This window comes from Canis aureus, chromosome 24 (assembly GCF_053574225.1).
Source record: "Canis aureus isolate CA01 chromosome 24, VMU_Caureus_v.1.0, whole genome shotgun sequence".
In the NCBI taxonomy this organism is placed as follows: Eukaryota; Metazoa; Chordata; class Mammalia; order Carnivora; family Canidae; genus Canis; species Canis aureus.
The window spans coordinates 47901454-47918691 of NC_135634.1; the positions used below are offsets into that span (position 1 = coordinate 47901454).

General features: G+C 47.9%; 1 protein-coding gene across 8 annotated transcripts in view; it reads left to right on the plus strand.

Moving 5' to 3' along the window:
- Positions 1–17238, plus strand: part of AGAP1 (ArfGAP with GTPase domain, ankyrin repeat and PH domain 1) — a 529451-nt gene that overhangs the window by 340802 nt on the left and 171411 nt on the right. For 7 of the 8 annotated variants that reach the window (XM_077869329.1, XM_077869332.1, XM_077869330.1 and 4 more), the window contains one exon: positions 4519–4687. In XM_077869329.1, coding sequence (XP_077725455.1) covers positions 4519–4687 — 169 coding nt within the window. Of the gene's footprint in view, positions 1–1594; positions 1703–4518; positions 4688–17238 lie in introns of those variants that run through there. The other variant, XM_077869334.1, reaches the window with a different exon arrangement.

The window sequence follows — 17238 nt, forward strand, 5'->3', positions numbered from 1 at the left end:
CTCATTCTGAGATGCCAGTCATACCGCTTCTGCATTTGGGGTTGGCTTTAAGATCTTGTTAACTGCTTTCGGTACCCCCGTGAACACATCAAGCAGACCCATCTTTCAGCAGACAGCCAAAGGTAATGTCGGGATGGGAGGCAGTGAGAATCAATATAGTAAGAGTATTTTTAGGGACTATTGATGGATTGCTGTATTTTGAGCTTAAGTCCAAGCGCCAGATGCCCCAGAGCTGACTAAGATGAACTCACCATTTACTGAGAACCACATAGGCCATCACGCACGTAGAGGGCTCTGAGACGGCCAAGACAGGACTACACACCTTTCCCTCTGCACTTTTGGGGAGCGCTCTTGGGCTGCGTTAGTAGCCTCCTGTGGCATCCGGGTGAGGGCTTCCTTACTCTCCCCGCGGAGCCTGGCGCCAGCCAGTTGATGACCTCCAGGTCCTGGTCACGCGTAACCGGGAGATTCGAGGACAGGATTGTGCAGCCGCAAATCAATTAATTCTCGGTATCGGGAGAGATCCCATACACCGCGGCACTAATGACTCCACGGCCCTCTCTGAAGGCAGCCCCCCAGAAGGTGGGAGCCGCTTTAAGCCGTGCTTCTGTCAGCAAGCTGGAAGCTGTGGGTCTCTGACACGGCTCTCAATTGCTAGCAGGTTTCTCTCATTGCACCTCATTTGCATCTGGGACGTCAATTAGCATGTTTGTTGAGGCTAATTGAATGAAACTCAATCATAGCTCTTAATTGCTTGACTATGTGAAAAGAAATCACATTAATGCAGCTAATTAAGTGTACGGCAATAGATGCAACATAATTAGGAGCGAGAGGTAAAAAACAAGGGATGGCAAAGGTGCAAGAATGGGGTTGCAGGGGGACGCGGCGCACAGTTACCAAGCTATCCGCACGTTCAGCAACGGGTCCCTTTGCTCCAGCGCCTGCTTGGAAAAAATAATCCGCACGGCGAGCCTGGACAACTTGAGAAGAAAAATGCAAATAGGTTTGCAATTACTACTTTTTCAAGCTGTTGAGGGGCAGGAGATGGCACCTCTGGGGGGCCTGGCTCTTGAGTGGGCCCCAGGGACTTGTTAAGTGCTGTTTAAAAGTACTTGGCTTTGAATTACCCTCATGCCTTGTTAAAGGGTTTTTTTCCCCTTTTATCATCGATCAGCATTTTCTACAAGGAACACGAGAAGGGTAGTATCTGCACCATTTGCATATCAAAATCAAGCTTGCTGTCTTAACTGCACCCAGCGAGGTCCGGGGTCCCTACCTCAGACCTCGTAGGGCTGCACGTCCCACTTCAGAGGAGGCGTCATTGGTTAGTGGTCCTAGCTTTAATTCCTCAAGTGCCAAGCTGGGGTGAGATGAAAGGTTGGGTTCTTTCAAAAACAGGAAACTCAGTGTCGTTTCCCTCTGGGGAGAAACTCGAAGCCGCATGTTCGCGCATGTTTGCATTCCACCTGTTTCTGAAGCATCACGTTGAAGGGCTTTTATGGATTAGGAAATGCATTTTGTAAGGACTGCAAGAATCTTAGGGGCTTGCACTACAAGAATCACCGAGTTTATATATCCTGGTTCTTTTTTTTAGATCTAGTTCCTCTGAAGTGTCGGCGCCCAACTCAAGCGAGAAAACAGATTCCCTGGCCCATGCTGAGCCAGAGATAAATGTGTTCCCTTGCCGCGTTCAAATCCAAAGAGCAGACACTTGGTACATTTCTATAATAATTTTAAATAAAATATCCTGGTTATTGTATGTTAAAACATGCCTATTAAAAGATCCCACGCTGGGGCTTAGTCACTATCTGATTAGCCTCATTTTAGAGCCCATAAGCAATAAATGCTCAATTACACTCCTGTTATTGTATTTTAATTTGTTAAGAATTGGCATTAAAGAAGAAAGTTATAGCAAGTTGATATTTTTGAAAGAGTAACTATGCGAGCATGAATTCATTACGAACAAGCCTTAACTTTGATGTCGGAGCTTAGCTTGGCCTGTGTTTGGTGGGTATTAATGGAAGTAAATTCAAGATGTTTAAAAACAACCTTTTTTGTGTTTATTTTAAGTGACCTTGACCCTCAGCCCTCCACTGACCAAGGATCCCTTCCTTTGTCCTTTTTGCTTCTCGTTCAACATCCTCCACACCCCCGCGCTCAGTCATGAGGTTCCCTGTATCTTTTCCAGTCCGTCTTAGCCTTCAACCTAATCTAATGGTAACAACTTGCTGTGTCTTTCAGCCACGTCCTTTCAAACCCATAGCTCTTTCACAGTTGATTGTATTTTGAGGAGTTTCCCAAGCATCTTGACTGTGGAGGCTTGGGTCTGTTGAGATGGCTGAGGCGAAGTCCAGCCAGCCTGTCCTGCAGGATCAGGGTGCATCGGGGCCTCTGCTCCCGGCTGCGGCGGCTGACAGCAGAGTCGTGGAGGCCACTCTGTCCTCTGGATGGTGTAGCCACTGCTGACAGAGGCCCAGCCTCCCCACCCCCAGTGAAGAGCTGGTCTGTATCTGCCCCACTTTGGTGCAGCTCCGGCTCCTTTCTCCGGTGGTCTTCAGTCTCACATTCCTCCTGGCTCCAGCCCCGCGTGGCCTTTTGAGCATTTGTTCTCTGCTAAGAATTGACCATTTGAGTTCTATCCTTAGGAAGTCACTAGAGACCCTGTAGCATCTTCTCCTCCTGGGCTGGTGCTTTTTAAACCTTCTCGAGTTGCACGTTTCTCCGTCAGAACGTGTCTCCCAGCGTGGCCATGCCCTCGCATTCTGGTTCCTCTTCCAGCCCTTCCTCCTCTGCTGAGAATACCTGCATCCTCTTTCCTGGTCCGGGTTGGCTCCCGTATGGCCCTCCACCTGGCACGTGCTTATGTTGCGGGGTGAGGTCTCTGCTTTCGACTCAGGGCTGGCCCTCCCTGCTGCAGACGGCGGAGAGAAGACACCTCTTCTTGCACTCTCTGTGCTGAGGCCCCGCATTTGGGTTCCTTTCCTGGGTTGGAATCTTGTGCTTCTGCTTCCTTTTCTGTGTGATTGGCTTCTGTCAGCGGTCGTCCTGCTGTTTGATGAGCCCACAGTTGCTTCTCAACCCCACCAACCAGTTAGAATGTGAACATCATCCCTCAATTAAACCATCTATGGCCTGCTTCCCAGAAGCCACTGGGATCCTCGTCTCAGCCTCCCCGCCACTGTCTGCCCCCCCGCCCTCGGGCTTCCATGACACGCTCTGGCAGACATTCCTCATCTCACAGACTGGCTGGGGCCTCTGTCCCTCACACTCTGCTTCTAGAACTTATCTGGTTCTCTCTGCATCGCTGGACTGTTGGCTAGCAGTCACCAGCAAACACCTCCCTTTTCCAACCTCCCCGGGTCCCTTGCAGCTCACACGCTGGTTCATTTGGCAGCTCTAGAATTACGTGGCCTAAGAACTAAGTGGCTTATGCTCACTACACATTTATTGGCTTTTCCCTTCTATGTTGTAAAAGGAATCTGTCAAGGTTCTGCTGAGGAAGGACTATGTTTATTCCATTTCACATTTACTCTTAAAACGCCGAAGACGCTATTTATCCAAGGGTTTGAGAATACGTCCTTTCTTGATGTGCGAGGTTGATTTCATGTCTGTGAAGACAGGGGACACTTTGCCCAGAAATTGCATTTGGAGGCCTGGTAATTCCTAATTCAGCAGTAGGCCCCTCCCCCTGGCTTCTGTTCTCCCGCTCAGCATCCAACTCTTGGATGAAATTTTATTCCACATGGAAACGTCAGGTGACCTCCACACAGACCATCACTGTCAGCCTAGGCTGTGGTTCCCTGTGGTTCCCTGTCACCTGCTAGTCATTCACCGCCGAACGAGGAGAACAGCAAGACACTTTTTCCGGGTTTAGTAAACCACTCAGAGAAACACGATGCTTGAGAACCAAGCACTCCAAGTCTTCTTTTTCAGCATCCAGCTACTACACATCCTTCCATGAGCTCCGTGGTTGCTCAACACCACACCGCCAACTCCTTGGGCACTTCCTGATCCTTAGTGAAATGCTTGACCTTATAGTTAGTTTCCACCTGAGCTCCCACCAGACAGCTTCATTCTCCTCTAGGTGCCTGGTGATGTTGCCGTCTGCTGAGACAGAGCAGTTGTTACAAAACGGTTTCCTACTGCCTGGAATTTTACCTGAAACTTGGAGGAAGAGCCTGGGGTCCTAGTGTGCTATGTAATAAGCAGCAGTTTAAAAAATACGATTTCATACGGACACTTATTTTCTCCAGCTGGTTTCTCATCCCCCCGATGGAAGCATTCGCTGCGTCTCCTTGCATTTCCAGGGTCTGGGTTAGTTCAGGACACGGAGGCTGTGGTTTCAGCGTAATGATGATGCCACCATACTAGACAGATCAAAACCTCGTTATTTTTAAAGTGCTCGCCACAGTGGAAAGGTCATAGGATTACAACTCGTGGCGTCTGATAGAACCTTGTGTCCTAGATTGTATGAGGTCTCCTTTTTAATCTCTCTTGGATGTTTAACATTTTGAACAGGACTACATGCAGAATGTTCATGGTAAAGAGATTGATCTTCTGAGAACCACTGTGAAAGTCCCAGGGAAGAGGCCACCCCGAGCCACGTCAGCCTGCGCGCCCATCTCCAGCCCTAAAACCAACGGCCTGTCCAAGGACATGAGCAGTTTACACATCTCACCAAATTCAGGTAAGCTCACGGCAGACGCGCGCAAGAATCCAGTGTGACAGCAGCGGTAGATGCCGCTGGTCACGGCAGGACAGTGCGGAGCCTTGGAGGTGAAGTGAGGTTTGAGCCATTAACATTGTACGTTCAGGTTTAGAAATGGTGTCTCTTCTGTGGGTGGTCATTTCCCCTACGCCTGTGGTTCCGTGACCACCAGCCAGCACGTGGCGCCATTTTGAGTCACGATTGCACAAACCAGACCATGAGGTCTTCCCAGAGGTGTGTAGTCGGAAGGAAGGAGAGTCTGACATGTGATTGAGGATTTAAGAGCCTTCTAAAACTACGTAAATGAATTGTGAAAGTGTCAAGGATTAACACATATTTGTAGTGACCAAGTGTTTAAAACCGGAAGAGCTATTTGGAGCAAGATTTAAATGAAACCAGTGGACTTAAACTTTAAATTCTCTTGGTTTTATGTTGTACACGACTTTAATTTTCTTTACTCTGTTTTGAAAAGAGAATTTGCTCTTTAATTCAGGAATTCAGGATCAGAGAAAATGCTTTCTCAAACCTAGATGTGTTTTGAAATCCCTGGCATTTGTGTGCAATTGCAGGCCACTCAAAATGTCACGGTTCATTTTTGTGAAGGAGTCTTTGCAAATGGTTGCCCTCTGGCTTTGACCGTCCAGTGATTACTTATCAGAGAACAGGCCTGAGTCCCCCTTCTAACACCCTTCAACACACGGATTTGTTATCTCCAGCAGAAAGTCCCTTTCTTCTCTCTGACCTACATCCAGTCTTCACAAAATAAATTACTGTCCTGTGGTACCTTCTGGCATAGGTCTTTGCTTCTTAAACATGCTGCATTTTTCCCTTCTGAGATGTCAGGTGCTTTTAAAGGGGGATGGATGGTGCTGACCCCACAGTCCTGTGGCATACGCGGCACTGGTTGGTGAAAGCAGGGTAGTAGAAAGGGGCCAGAACTGGGGTCCGTTGGGGTCTACTTCATGATTCCAAGTGGCGTTGAACAACCAACTTAGCCAAGCTTTACTGCCATATTAGGTGCATCTTGCCTGGCCTGCGTATGTGACAGAGATGTGATGACAGGTAAGATAACACATAAAAAAGTTTTCGGAAACTCATAAAGTACGATGCAAACATGAGCTGTTGTTAGAAATCAAAAGAAGACTGGGCTTTCTGCTACAGGAGCTATCAGTTCATTCCTGAATGGTGATAAGGTCTCTTAGGACCTGCTGACCTTCCTTCTAAGGCATACATGAAATCTCCCTTTTCAGGATGGTGTGCTAACTCTGGGGTAAGAGAGCAAAGGAGTGTCCAAGGCCCGGGGGCGGGGACGGGAGGGGGGGTGGTTGGGGGTGAAGTTCTGTATTGAATGAAAAGCTAATGTCTTCATTACTTTGTATTTATTAATTTATTCAAGAAGTATCTATTGAGCACCTGTTCTGTGCCAGGAGCTGTGTATGCTGTGGAATGGAGTCCCTCATCTCCAGAACCTACACACAAGGGAGACACCTTAAAACTAACTTATTTTCCACTTTCCCTTCTAACCCACCATGTCAAATCCATCCATTTATTTATTTATTCAAGTCAACAAACATTTGTGGCATTTCTGATGTATGCCAGGCATGGTCCTGGGCTCTGGGGACACAGAAGATGAAGACATCATCTCTACTCTCGAGAATCTCACCCTCTGGTGGGGAGGAAAGACAGCAGACAAGTAAATGCAGTGCCCTACAGCAGGCTACGGTAGGGGAGTGCACAGGGGGCCTGAAGGCCCAGGGGCCGGGCCACGTGTCCGCTCTACCCTCGGAGGTAGGGCAGGCTCAGGGCTTGGGCGGTGCCTGTGCTGGGTGTAAAAAAGGACGGGAATTTGCCCTGTACTAGGATGAGGGAAGAAGCGCCTCAGGGATATGAGGAAGTTTTGGACATGTTATGTTTGCTGTTTGGGTTTTTTAATCTTGGCTGCTGAGCTGCTCCTTGTTTTCCTAAGGAAAATGTAATGTTTGGTAAACAGAAAATAGAAAATGCTGTGTAACCTCATCCTGTGCATGGGACAGCTCATGTCCTGGGCCTCGGCTTAAGGAGAAGGAGTGTCTCAGCACCCACTTCTTTCTCTTTAATGCCCTTGCATTGGGGGGATGGGAGAGTTGGGGCCGTGCTGGGATCCCTTTCCATGCTCACACACCTCATGACAGTACATTCTTCCAACCATCAGCCAAGTTAATTCCTCTTAACGGGAGCCTGCTTGATTTTCCCCCTTTCAGGTCACAAGTAGGGGCGTGGAAGTGGGGGTATGACGTCCTCAGGAGCACAGTGCCAGGGACATGGCACCCTTGTCTCAGCGTGCAGGTGACGTCAGGGGTGGGTGGCCGCCCATTCCCTTGTCCGTGGGTGCCCTCTCACGGGAAGAGTTCCAACACAGTGAATTTAGCTTGAAGTAAATTGATGTTGCTTTAAGTCGTGGACTTTTACCTAAAAATAGGTATTATTTTAGCTATATTTTGCACTGTTTGCCAAAGAATTTCACGTGCTACTTAACCGCGTCTTTTTTTCTCAGCTCATTTCAATTCTGCTGTTTTGTTCTGGAGGCCCAAGTCGATGTGGAGATTGTTTCTTTTTATGCTTTTCCTTTTTACTTGTTTTTTTTACCTCAGTTACTGGACCAGGTCACTGTTTTGTGCCTTCCCTTCTAGTAACTCTCTCATTTACATAGGTGTGATACGTGCATGTTCCTAAATCCTTGTGCATAACACTTGTTACTGTCCTAGAATAAATGTCCATAAGCAAAGCGACTCAGTGGATATAAGCACTTAGAAGATTCTTGATATGCATTTCCAAATTGATTTCTAGAAAAGTTGTTATACAAATAACCTTCCATCTCTAAAGTGAGTACCCGTTTTACCCCCACACACTTGCTAGCATTGCTGTTATCATTTTTGGAATCTGTACTAATCCGACAAGCAATAAAAATATCTCAGGCTTTGTTTACTTGAATTTCCTCAGTTAGTACTAAGACCGACCATCTCGTGCTTATTGATCACAGGTATTTCTTACATTGCAATTGTTTAGATGTGTCTTTTCCCATTTTTGTACCAGGCTTGTCTTTTTCTTATTGATACGTAAGAACTCTTTATATGTTAAAGATATTAACACTTTATAATGTGTTCTGCAGTTATTTCCCCAGTTTATTATTTTCTTTTTAAATTTTATGGTCTTATTTACATATGGAGGTTTGTCCCTTTTTAATACTTGACCAAGAATATATACATATAATGACATCATCAGTCTTTTAATTCTGTGACTAGAAAGCCTTTAATAATCCTGAAAACAGATCACAGCTCATATATATGTATTTCTGAGTCTTACAATTTTATTGTTGTTTCTTTCTTAAAAATACTTAACCTTTAATCCACCTTTAATTTGTTTGGGTCAATTATACACAGTAGGAAATCTAATTAAACTCCTTTTTCAAATAGGTAACTAATTGTCCTTTCTCTGTTGAATTGTTTACTATGACTGTGTGTGTCACCTTTATTGTACAACTAACTCATTTAATCAAAATCACTGTTGCTGGGCTTGAGAATCTATTCAGTTGACCTACTGTCTCCACGTTGTGTTACTACCATTATGAATTTACCACAGTGTCTTAGATCTATGATTCACTTTATATCTGGTAATGATATTACTGTCTCATTTTATCATTGTTCTTGGCTGTTGCCACTCAGTTATTTTTTCCAGTAAACTTCAGAGTAACTTGAAATCTCCTTCCTCTGAAAAATAATCTCATTGTGACTAATTGGCATTGCTTTTAATCTATCAGTTAACTGTGGAGGAACTGACATCTTTACTGTATTGAGTTTCTTGTCCTGGAACACAAGTCTTGCCCAATTTATTCAAACCTAATATATACCCCTCTGTAAAATTTTGGCACTTTTCTTCATTTAGATGTATCATGTTGATCCATTCTGTTAGTTTATAATTTTTGATGAAATGGGAGGCTAATCTTTTCCGGAGGGGGTAAGGGAAGAAGAGGGTTATTATCACATCTACTTTGCAAGAAATAAGAAAGCTCATAATTTTTATTTTTTTGCGTGTCCAGCCATCGTACTATACTCTTGTTACTGGGGATATTAATTCAGATGTTTCTCTTGATTTTCTAGTATATGATCATAATGCATCTCACATTTCAAAGATTACAGTGCCTAATTGTATGTCAGTGTTGACTTTTAGCGAACCAACCAGTTTCATGATTTGGATACCTACTGCTTTGCTTCCTGTATCGTTCATGTACCATCATTACTGGGTCGGCAGTATGTTTGCTCAGCCCCAATTAGTGCTCGGGAGTTTCAGGGGCCATACAGGGCCCTCTCTTCAGGAGCCTTGCACTCTGGAGGGGGCGGAGGGGTCAGAAGATAAACAGATAAGACCATTGGAGTTGGTGATCAATGTTCAAGGGACAAAGGGGGGGCACCTGGATAGAAAATCACTGGTTGAGGGGGGGTTCTGTTCTTCCCAGTACTGGGAGGTGCTTCCCCAAACTCAGAATGTTGACTCCATTTCATACATTGAAATGCTGGAAGTGTGATGATCTTGATGTCAAATTTTGCCCTGTGCTTGGGGGGAAAAGGAGGAAAAACATGTCGAAGTAGCTGCTTTGTGTACTGATAACTGAGCCCGGGTCTCCCTTGGGGGATCACAGGTTAAGTGGAGCAGAAGAGCCACAGGGAAGGTGGGGTGGCCCACACTCCATCGGGCAGCTGTGTAATCGGGCAGGGTGGGCTGAGGGACGCATTGAGGAAGAGCCGGCCATTGGCGTCCCCACCTCCAATCTAATGTGGATGCTGTTGCTGAGAGAGAAGGGAGCAGCTTAGGTACCATCACAGAGAGACATAAGTAAATGGTGAGGACCATGAGGGACATAACTGAGGCGCACCAGTCTGCCCACGAGCCCTGCACCGTTGAACCTACCAGTCAACATGGGCCATGCATCTACCCGAAGGCAGCAAGGAGAGCCCATGGACCCACCGGCTCTCGTTCATGGATATGCAACCAAGGCGTTTGTGATAACCAACGGGGAAAATGAGAGGAACCAAGATAAACAAAAGGACAACTGATCCTAGAAGAAGGAGAGTGATATTTGGGGAAGGAGGAAAACTGAAGAGATTAATTATTGTGTTCATAAAGTGAAACAAACTAAAGGTTATATGAAAATCCTGTGGAGAAAGAGTCCAAAAAAATTTATAAAAGAAAATTTAAAAAGAAAAATTTTTTTTTTAGAAATTTAAAGATTCAGTAGATAGATTAAATGCTCTGAAGAACATGGCCCAGGGTGCTGTTGGTGACCGTACATGTGACAGAAGCAAGCCTGCTGGAGGCGATGAAGGACATGGTGCCTCCCATCGGAAGAGTCCATGTCAAGTTGGAAGGGAGAGGAGGCTCCGTAAACACGGAATCCCAGGATGCGTCCCAGATCGGAGGAGACCTGGGTGCTTACCTTCGGGCAGGGAACCCTTCCAGCCTGTGGGCTTCGCAGAGCAAACACCACAGGCTAAGAGACAATGGAAGAATTCCTTTCTAAGGACAAGTCATTTTGAACCTAGACGTCAATGCGGGGCCAAACCATCAATACTGTGTGAAAGTAGAAAAAAAATTTTTTTTTTAAATGACGTACAAGGATACAGAAACAAATGACTTTTTGAAAAATTTGCTTAAGCATCTACTCCAGCAAAAAAGAGGAAGAATAAGACTCCAGAAGACATTTATTGAGGTCTGCTCAAATCCCCTTTCCCCATCACGTCTCTCTCTTCCAAGTCCGCTCGCTCAGGATGTCCAGTATCTGCCGTTCCCACCACTGCGGCTTGGAACCTACGTCGCCATCCTCACCAGAAGCCACCTTTTGGAGAATCCGCCCGATGGGGACTTCAGGCATACTTCCAGGGAAGGCAGTCACGTGGCCAAAAATATCTTCTGATGTGAGTTTTTAGCCAAGCTGGTTGGATAGAATTGTATCCACGTGCGATGGAACAGAGTCGTGTCAGGTCTGAACGTTACTCTGACGTTTAGGTAGACAACAGGAAAACAGTGATGATCCACAGTAGGGCCTTGGGAGGCAGAAACCTCACATTGCATCCCACCTTGCCCGTCCTAGGACCTCGTGCGGGTGTCCCTGTGAACATCCACTTCCTCACCGTTACGGTGGGAAGATGCACCTGCCGTGGCTCTTGGGGGTGTGGCCCAGGGCGAGTCTCCAGGACGCTGTGGGGCCCCATGGTTATCGTGGTGCTTGTCACTGGTGAACAGAAGGAAGCAGGAGCTTCAGAACGGACAGAAATTTTGCATAGATTTGTTTAATGCCAGGCACTGTTGTTTCTGTCGCCCGTGTGCAGCCATCGTGGGTTGGACACAATAAGCCCGTGCACACCACCCCCCCCCCAACAGCATTCCCTCTGCGATGCTGGGAGCGGCGGGCAGAGATGCTCTGCAGGACTTCCCGGGGTGTCCGTGGGCACGGGGCTCCCATTCCGTGCCCCCCTCCCACCCCCATCTCTATTCCCAAACTGCCACATTCTGTTCCGAGATGCCCGATACCTCCCTGCCCCGAGAGTGTGCCTTTGTTGGGCATTTGGCCCGGTGACGGTGTTTTTATCCCAAGCAGAGCGACGCGTGGGCCTTTGTAGCGGGAAACCTCGCCCGCGCCCCCCTCTCCCTCCCTCCGCTCCGGGCCCCCAGCGGTTTCAAAATATTAAAGCCGCCGGGAGGGTTGAGGCTGATTTTCCAGGGGGGTGGGGGGCGGGGATCTCGATGTGTTTGGAGTATTGAACCGCCGTCGACATCTAAAGTCTCAACCATGCTGTTTGCCTCCACACTTCAGTAATCAGGACATCCAGCAAACCCATAAAAAACCAAACTAATAGCATGAATATTCAGTGACCTAGAATACTAATTATTGTCATGAATATTAATGTGATCGGACTTGCTTTTTCCTCTCCTCTTTCTCTCCCGTCCTCTTTCTCCCTCTCTCCCTCTCTCTTTTTTTCCACTTAGCCGGCTCTAAAGATGGGTCATAATGAGAGCATTTAAGAGGGAGCGCGCTCTCCGCCGTGACAGGGACTGGGGTAATAAGGAGAGCTTGATTAACGCCGTGCACTTGGGGGAGAGATGAGAGGCTTCACGTGGGCCTGTTCGGGGGGGGCAATGAGACACCGACGGCTCTGTTGCTGCTCCCGGAGATTAATGAGGCCTAAGAGTGCATTAGGAACAGTGACAAAGGTTTGATCTAATGGGCTCAGCCATTTTTCCTTTGAGTGACAGACGCACAGAAGTAATTGGCTGTGCAGAATGGCAGCTCATTGGCGGTACTTAAGGATACATTATCCCCGTTGTGTGGCCCGCAGAGGCTGTTTATCAAAACTGCTCACACTGCAGACGCCGAGCCGCTAAGCTGTTACAGTGGTAATAGCTATTAAAAAATAAATAAATAAATAGCGGCGACATCCAACCCGGATCCGCTGTTGTCTCCTAGAAACAAAGTTTTTCTTTGTTTAGTTTCAAATGGTCTGGAGAGCGCGGGGAGGCCGCCGGGTCTGGGCCTGGGCCGGGCGCCGGGGCGAGGCGTGGGGCTCACGTGCGTCTCCCGGGTCGTGGGCCCCGTGGCGGGGACCCCCCGGGGAGGAGGGGGCGCCTTTCTGCCTCGGTCACCCCTTCCCGTCGCGCACTCGGGACCTGGTTGGTAACTAGTTGGTAGTATAGAGAACACTTGTCTTTCTGGAATATTCCTGGTGAGTGGTGAAAGCCAGGCCCATCCTGACCACAGTCAAGCAGCCCACGTCCACACCACGACTGTAGTTTCTCTGTAAGAGTTGACCTCATGGGCCCAGAACAGAGAGAGAGAAGTGAGCTCTTCTTAGCGTAGGCCCCCATGACCACGGCGGTCTCCTCCCTGAAGGGATAGTAAATGTGCTGACAGCCAGAGAAACCTTGCTCTCAAGATGGATTTTGGGCAAAACACCTATTGTGTGTATCATGTCGTCCATAGCAAAGGAAGAAACCACGTTGGTTGTAGTTGTTGCGAGTATAGTGGACCAAGCTGTGGACGCCTCGGGCTCTGTGTTGTACACGACGTTACTACGTGAGCGTTGTAATCATATTTTGTGGCTTTAAAGAAAACCCTTCGTTTTATTTTCCTTTTCGTGTAATGTACCTCATTATCGAGCATTGCGCATAACGCTCGTCTGTGTGACCCGCACACGTAGCGGGTTGTGGCCACACAAGCTCGGTGAACGCCCTGGGTGAGGAAGCGCCTCTGAGTCTGCAGTAGCAAGTGTTCCTGAAGCAGGTGGAAGTGGCCAAGATGCAGAGAGCAGGCATTGTTTTCACAGTAACTGGGAAACAGACTCTGTCTTCGGAATAAATATTTAGACTGATCTCTAAATATAATCACTTCAGTGAGAGCCCACCTTCTGACGTGCTTACTATTTTCATCTTGAATCGTCCCAAATACCAAATAACATCCATCCTCAGGATGCAGCAGCAGCAGCCCGGCAGCGGGGTGTGAGCCGGCCCACGGGTTCCCCGGCTCGCCATCCTTTCCTCGCCATCTGGTTACACCATTCATCCACCGCTGGCACCATGTCCCAAGCTCATGATTTCATTTCCTTCTTTCCTTTTATAAATTGTGCCTCTGACAGTTTGGGCAGAACTGGTCGTAACACATTGGGTATTTTGGAAGACCTGGAGTGGTAGGAGTGTCCTCACATCGTCCCAGCTCTAGCCTACTGGTCGGTGCAGTAGGTGCTCAGGAAACCTTCGAGAGCGTGCATCATCACCATGACTGCCACAATGCAGACGTGCACAGGGGGCACACGAGACCTCATCACGAGAAAAACATAAGGGAGACAGTCAGACCTTGGAGATTTTAAAGGCCAACAAAATTAGCAGTATCACCATCTTAAGCTTTTATTAAAAAACAAACTGTAGAGCAAAGGAAAACTCACCCTTGGTGAAATTAATAACAGCTAATACCCACAAAGGCTTTGCGGTTTACAAAGCGCTTTACACAATTTGATGTTTGTATCAATCAGCCACATGGGGCGTATTATTGTCATCATCATTAGTGTTCCATCCATTTTATAAACCATGAACTGAATTGTTTTCAAGATGCCCGGTTCCATCTTCTTTCGGCCAACGGCCTGAGAAAAATCAGCGACCAACATCACAAGTCAGAAAGATGCTAATGCTGTTTGACTCGGGAATGACGCTCCTGGGATTTTTATCCTAAGGAAAAGTCTAAATAGAAGATGTCCTCTGCAGTGTTGTTTACACTGATGAGGAATTGGAAACGAAACTATCCAAAAGTAAGAAAATAGCAGTATAAAATATGGTCTGCATTAAATCAGTGAGATGTTGTGCATGTAAAATGATCATGAAGATTATGGAATAAGTGTGAAGATGGTTAGGAAGTCATAAGAAAGACGTGTAATATAAAAATCACGTCATTTCTGTGGCCATCGCTAAGAAAAATTGACGCTCACGTCCAATAACGAGTTGATCTGTTACTTGAGATTTTGGGAAGATTTCTAATTTACATCCTTCGTGCAAGGTAAGTTTTAAAGACATTTGTACCACAAAAAAAAAAAAAAAAGATTCATTGTTTTTCCTCCTCTCCCCCCCCCCCACCCTTGGCATCATAATCAGAACAGGGAGAAATCTGAACAAAGTGATCTATTTCTGCATTTTAGGAAATAAGAGGAAACTGGTTCTGGGACTGTAGTTCTGAGCATGGCCACGCTGTTGTGTGTAGTAGCGATCGCATCCTCTGTTAGCGCCGGGTCTGGACTCCATACGTCCTCTCTCTTCCCTGGTAAGCACGTGTGGAAGACCTGTCACAACAAAGGGATCCGTCGCCGTCTGAGAAGCCTGCGATCCCTGCCTCCATAGTGGGTGTGTTGAAAGCACTCGATAACGAAACAAGTGTCATTTTACCCCAGCGCAGAATCCCGGACGCCTACATCTTTAAGATACCGAATGTGTCCTTGGAAAAAATCCTCTTAGCCTGAAGTCCTGGTTGCCAAAAAGGAGGGCAGATTTCCAATGCAAATAGTGCGGCGAACGGCCCTGCTCATGGGCACTTAAATCATCCCTATCTCACTTTTTATGGTAGTGTTGTGAATTATATTCTTTTTGGGTTTATAATTAGAGGACGAACAGATGGCGAAGGCCTATTTTGAAGTGGTGTGGCCGTTAGAGTAGCCTCCGTCGCCCCTCTCTGATTCCAGCAGACCGGCCTCCCTTTGCGTGCTCAGCGGGGGGCTGTGCTCCGGGAGGTTGTGAGGCCGCCTCGCGCCCCAAACTTCTGTAACATCGGAGGCCCCAGAGGAATGAGGATCGACCCCCAAGAGCGGTCTCCGTGGGTTTCTAAGGGGGAGGCCTCCCCTGGAGGTTCCCCCTGGGGGCAGGGGGAGCTCCTACCAACCCTGTGTGGGAATTACGATTTGTTTTTTAAAAAGGTGTAAGATTGCTCAACGGAAACCAACGTCTGTGCTGTCCTCGTAAACCCTCTGGGTTGCGTCCGCCTCGCGCGAGTCACAGGAAACTTCGGTCTGTCACCCATTGCCAAGCGCTGCTGCTCCTTTTTAAGCTACTTAACCAGTCGTCCAAATGCCAACTATTCCTTTTCTACTCCGAGTCTTTGAGAAGGCCGAGCTCTGTTTGTGATGATGAACCAAAACGGAGCGGGCAGCGAGCGAAATTTCGTATTTTAAAAGAAAGGATTGTTGACGAATCTTTACTTGAATGCTTTGAAAAGCCTTATTTCAGAGTATGTTTTTAAAAACCAGAGCAAGCTATTTTTTATGTAATAAGCCTATAGCTTAAAAGCGGGAACTCGGTCTTTGATGTCATTTGGTGGATGAAAACATTCGCGTTCAATAGAAAACCAGCATCTTTTTCATGCTCGTTTGAGATCAGTTCAGGCAACATACTGATATTCATTCAGATATAAATGCCATAGTCACTTTGAAATGCAAATTGTTTTAAGAAAAATAGCATATGGTGGAGGTAAGTACCTTTTCAAATCAACTCTTACACTTTAGGGGCATAAGTAAAGCTAAAATTATTCCTTGGGAAGAATCTGGCGCTTTTGACACATGGAAGCTGGCGCTAATCAGGGCGGCCGTAAGCACACACATATCCATATCAAGGAGATGGCGCTGGGACTCCGTGGATTAGCATGGTAATGCCGCTGCCCCCCGCTAATCAAGGCGGGCAGCCAGCTGATCCGGAGTCGGGGTATTTGAGGAAACACTCTTTCTGAGTTCAGAACGGGCCAGGTAGTCCCCCATGTGTTTCCTGGTAATGCAGATACTATCCGGGGAAGAGATTTGGAGACAGATCGCAAAGAGGTTTTTTCCTGCCCCCCACCCACCCCCCATGGAAGCTGCATCTCAAGGCGCAGAGGGCTGGGTCCCTCTTTGAGACTTAATGCTGGTGCACCTGTGCCCTCGCCCCACTCACCTCCGTCTCTCCTACTTGCTGAACTGGGCCTCTGTATTCACGAGCTATTCACATGGCCTCCTTTTTAGCTTTTTTGGTGGGTGGGTGGGTGGGATAAGTTGTATACAACTCTCGTATACAGGTGGCCAGTACTCCGGTCAGGAAGTAGCAGGTGGCCGCCAGCCCAGAAGGCCCCCGTGGCACCCCCTGCCCCTGTCCCTGCTGCCCGCGCGCGCGCACACACACACACACACACACACATGCACACGCACGTGCACACCCCCCCATGAAGGTGCTCACCATCAGATTTCTCACTCCTGTTGGGTGTGAACCATTGGGTGAGCTCACAGCGGGTGGTGCCTGGCTTGGTCTTTCTGCGCACCTGGTCTGTGAAGTCCCTCCTGTTGTGGCCACATCGGCTTTACCCGTCCTTCCTGGTGTGTGGGATTCCACCGTGAGGACGTCCCACGGGGCGCCCGTGGTCGACAGACATCCAGCCATTTCTGGTCTGGGGCCGCAGCGAGGAATGCTGCTGTTTGCATCCTGGCCCGGGCTTTCTGGCGCTGGTGTTTAGGCACGTCTGTGTGACTTCCAACTGGACTGAGGTGAAGGAAAAACAGGAAACTAGAGAGAGAGAGAGAGACAGAGAGAGAGAGAGAGAGAGACTCCTGTTGGACCGTTGAGTAAACAGTCAGGAGAGTCAGTCAGAAGAGGGTTTGGGTTGTCCTGGGACGGCGTGAGACTCCTCTTTCCATACTGTTCTGGAGGGAGGGGCCTCCGTGTCCAAAATCTGAAAGAAATCTGCGGTGTTCCGTGAAGTCTGTCCTGAACCTTCCAGGGGTTCTCTCCTGCCCCTCGTACCTTCTCATGGCTCTTGTGTCCTCAGCCTTGTGTTTTGGCCACATGTGGGCTTGTCCGAAACCTTCTGCACCTCCCGGTAGCTCCCTGCAGGGCACAGACTCTGGTTTCCTTCCCTGTGCCCAGGGGTTCAATGTGGGGAGACCGGGTGGCCCAGGAGGTCAGGGTTACAGGAGGCGGCAGGCACCTGCTAGCAAGCTAACGGG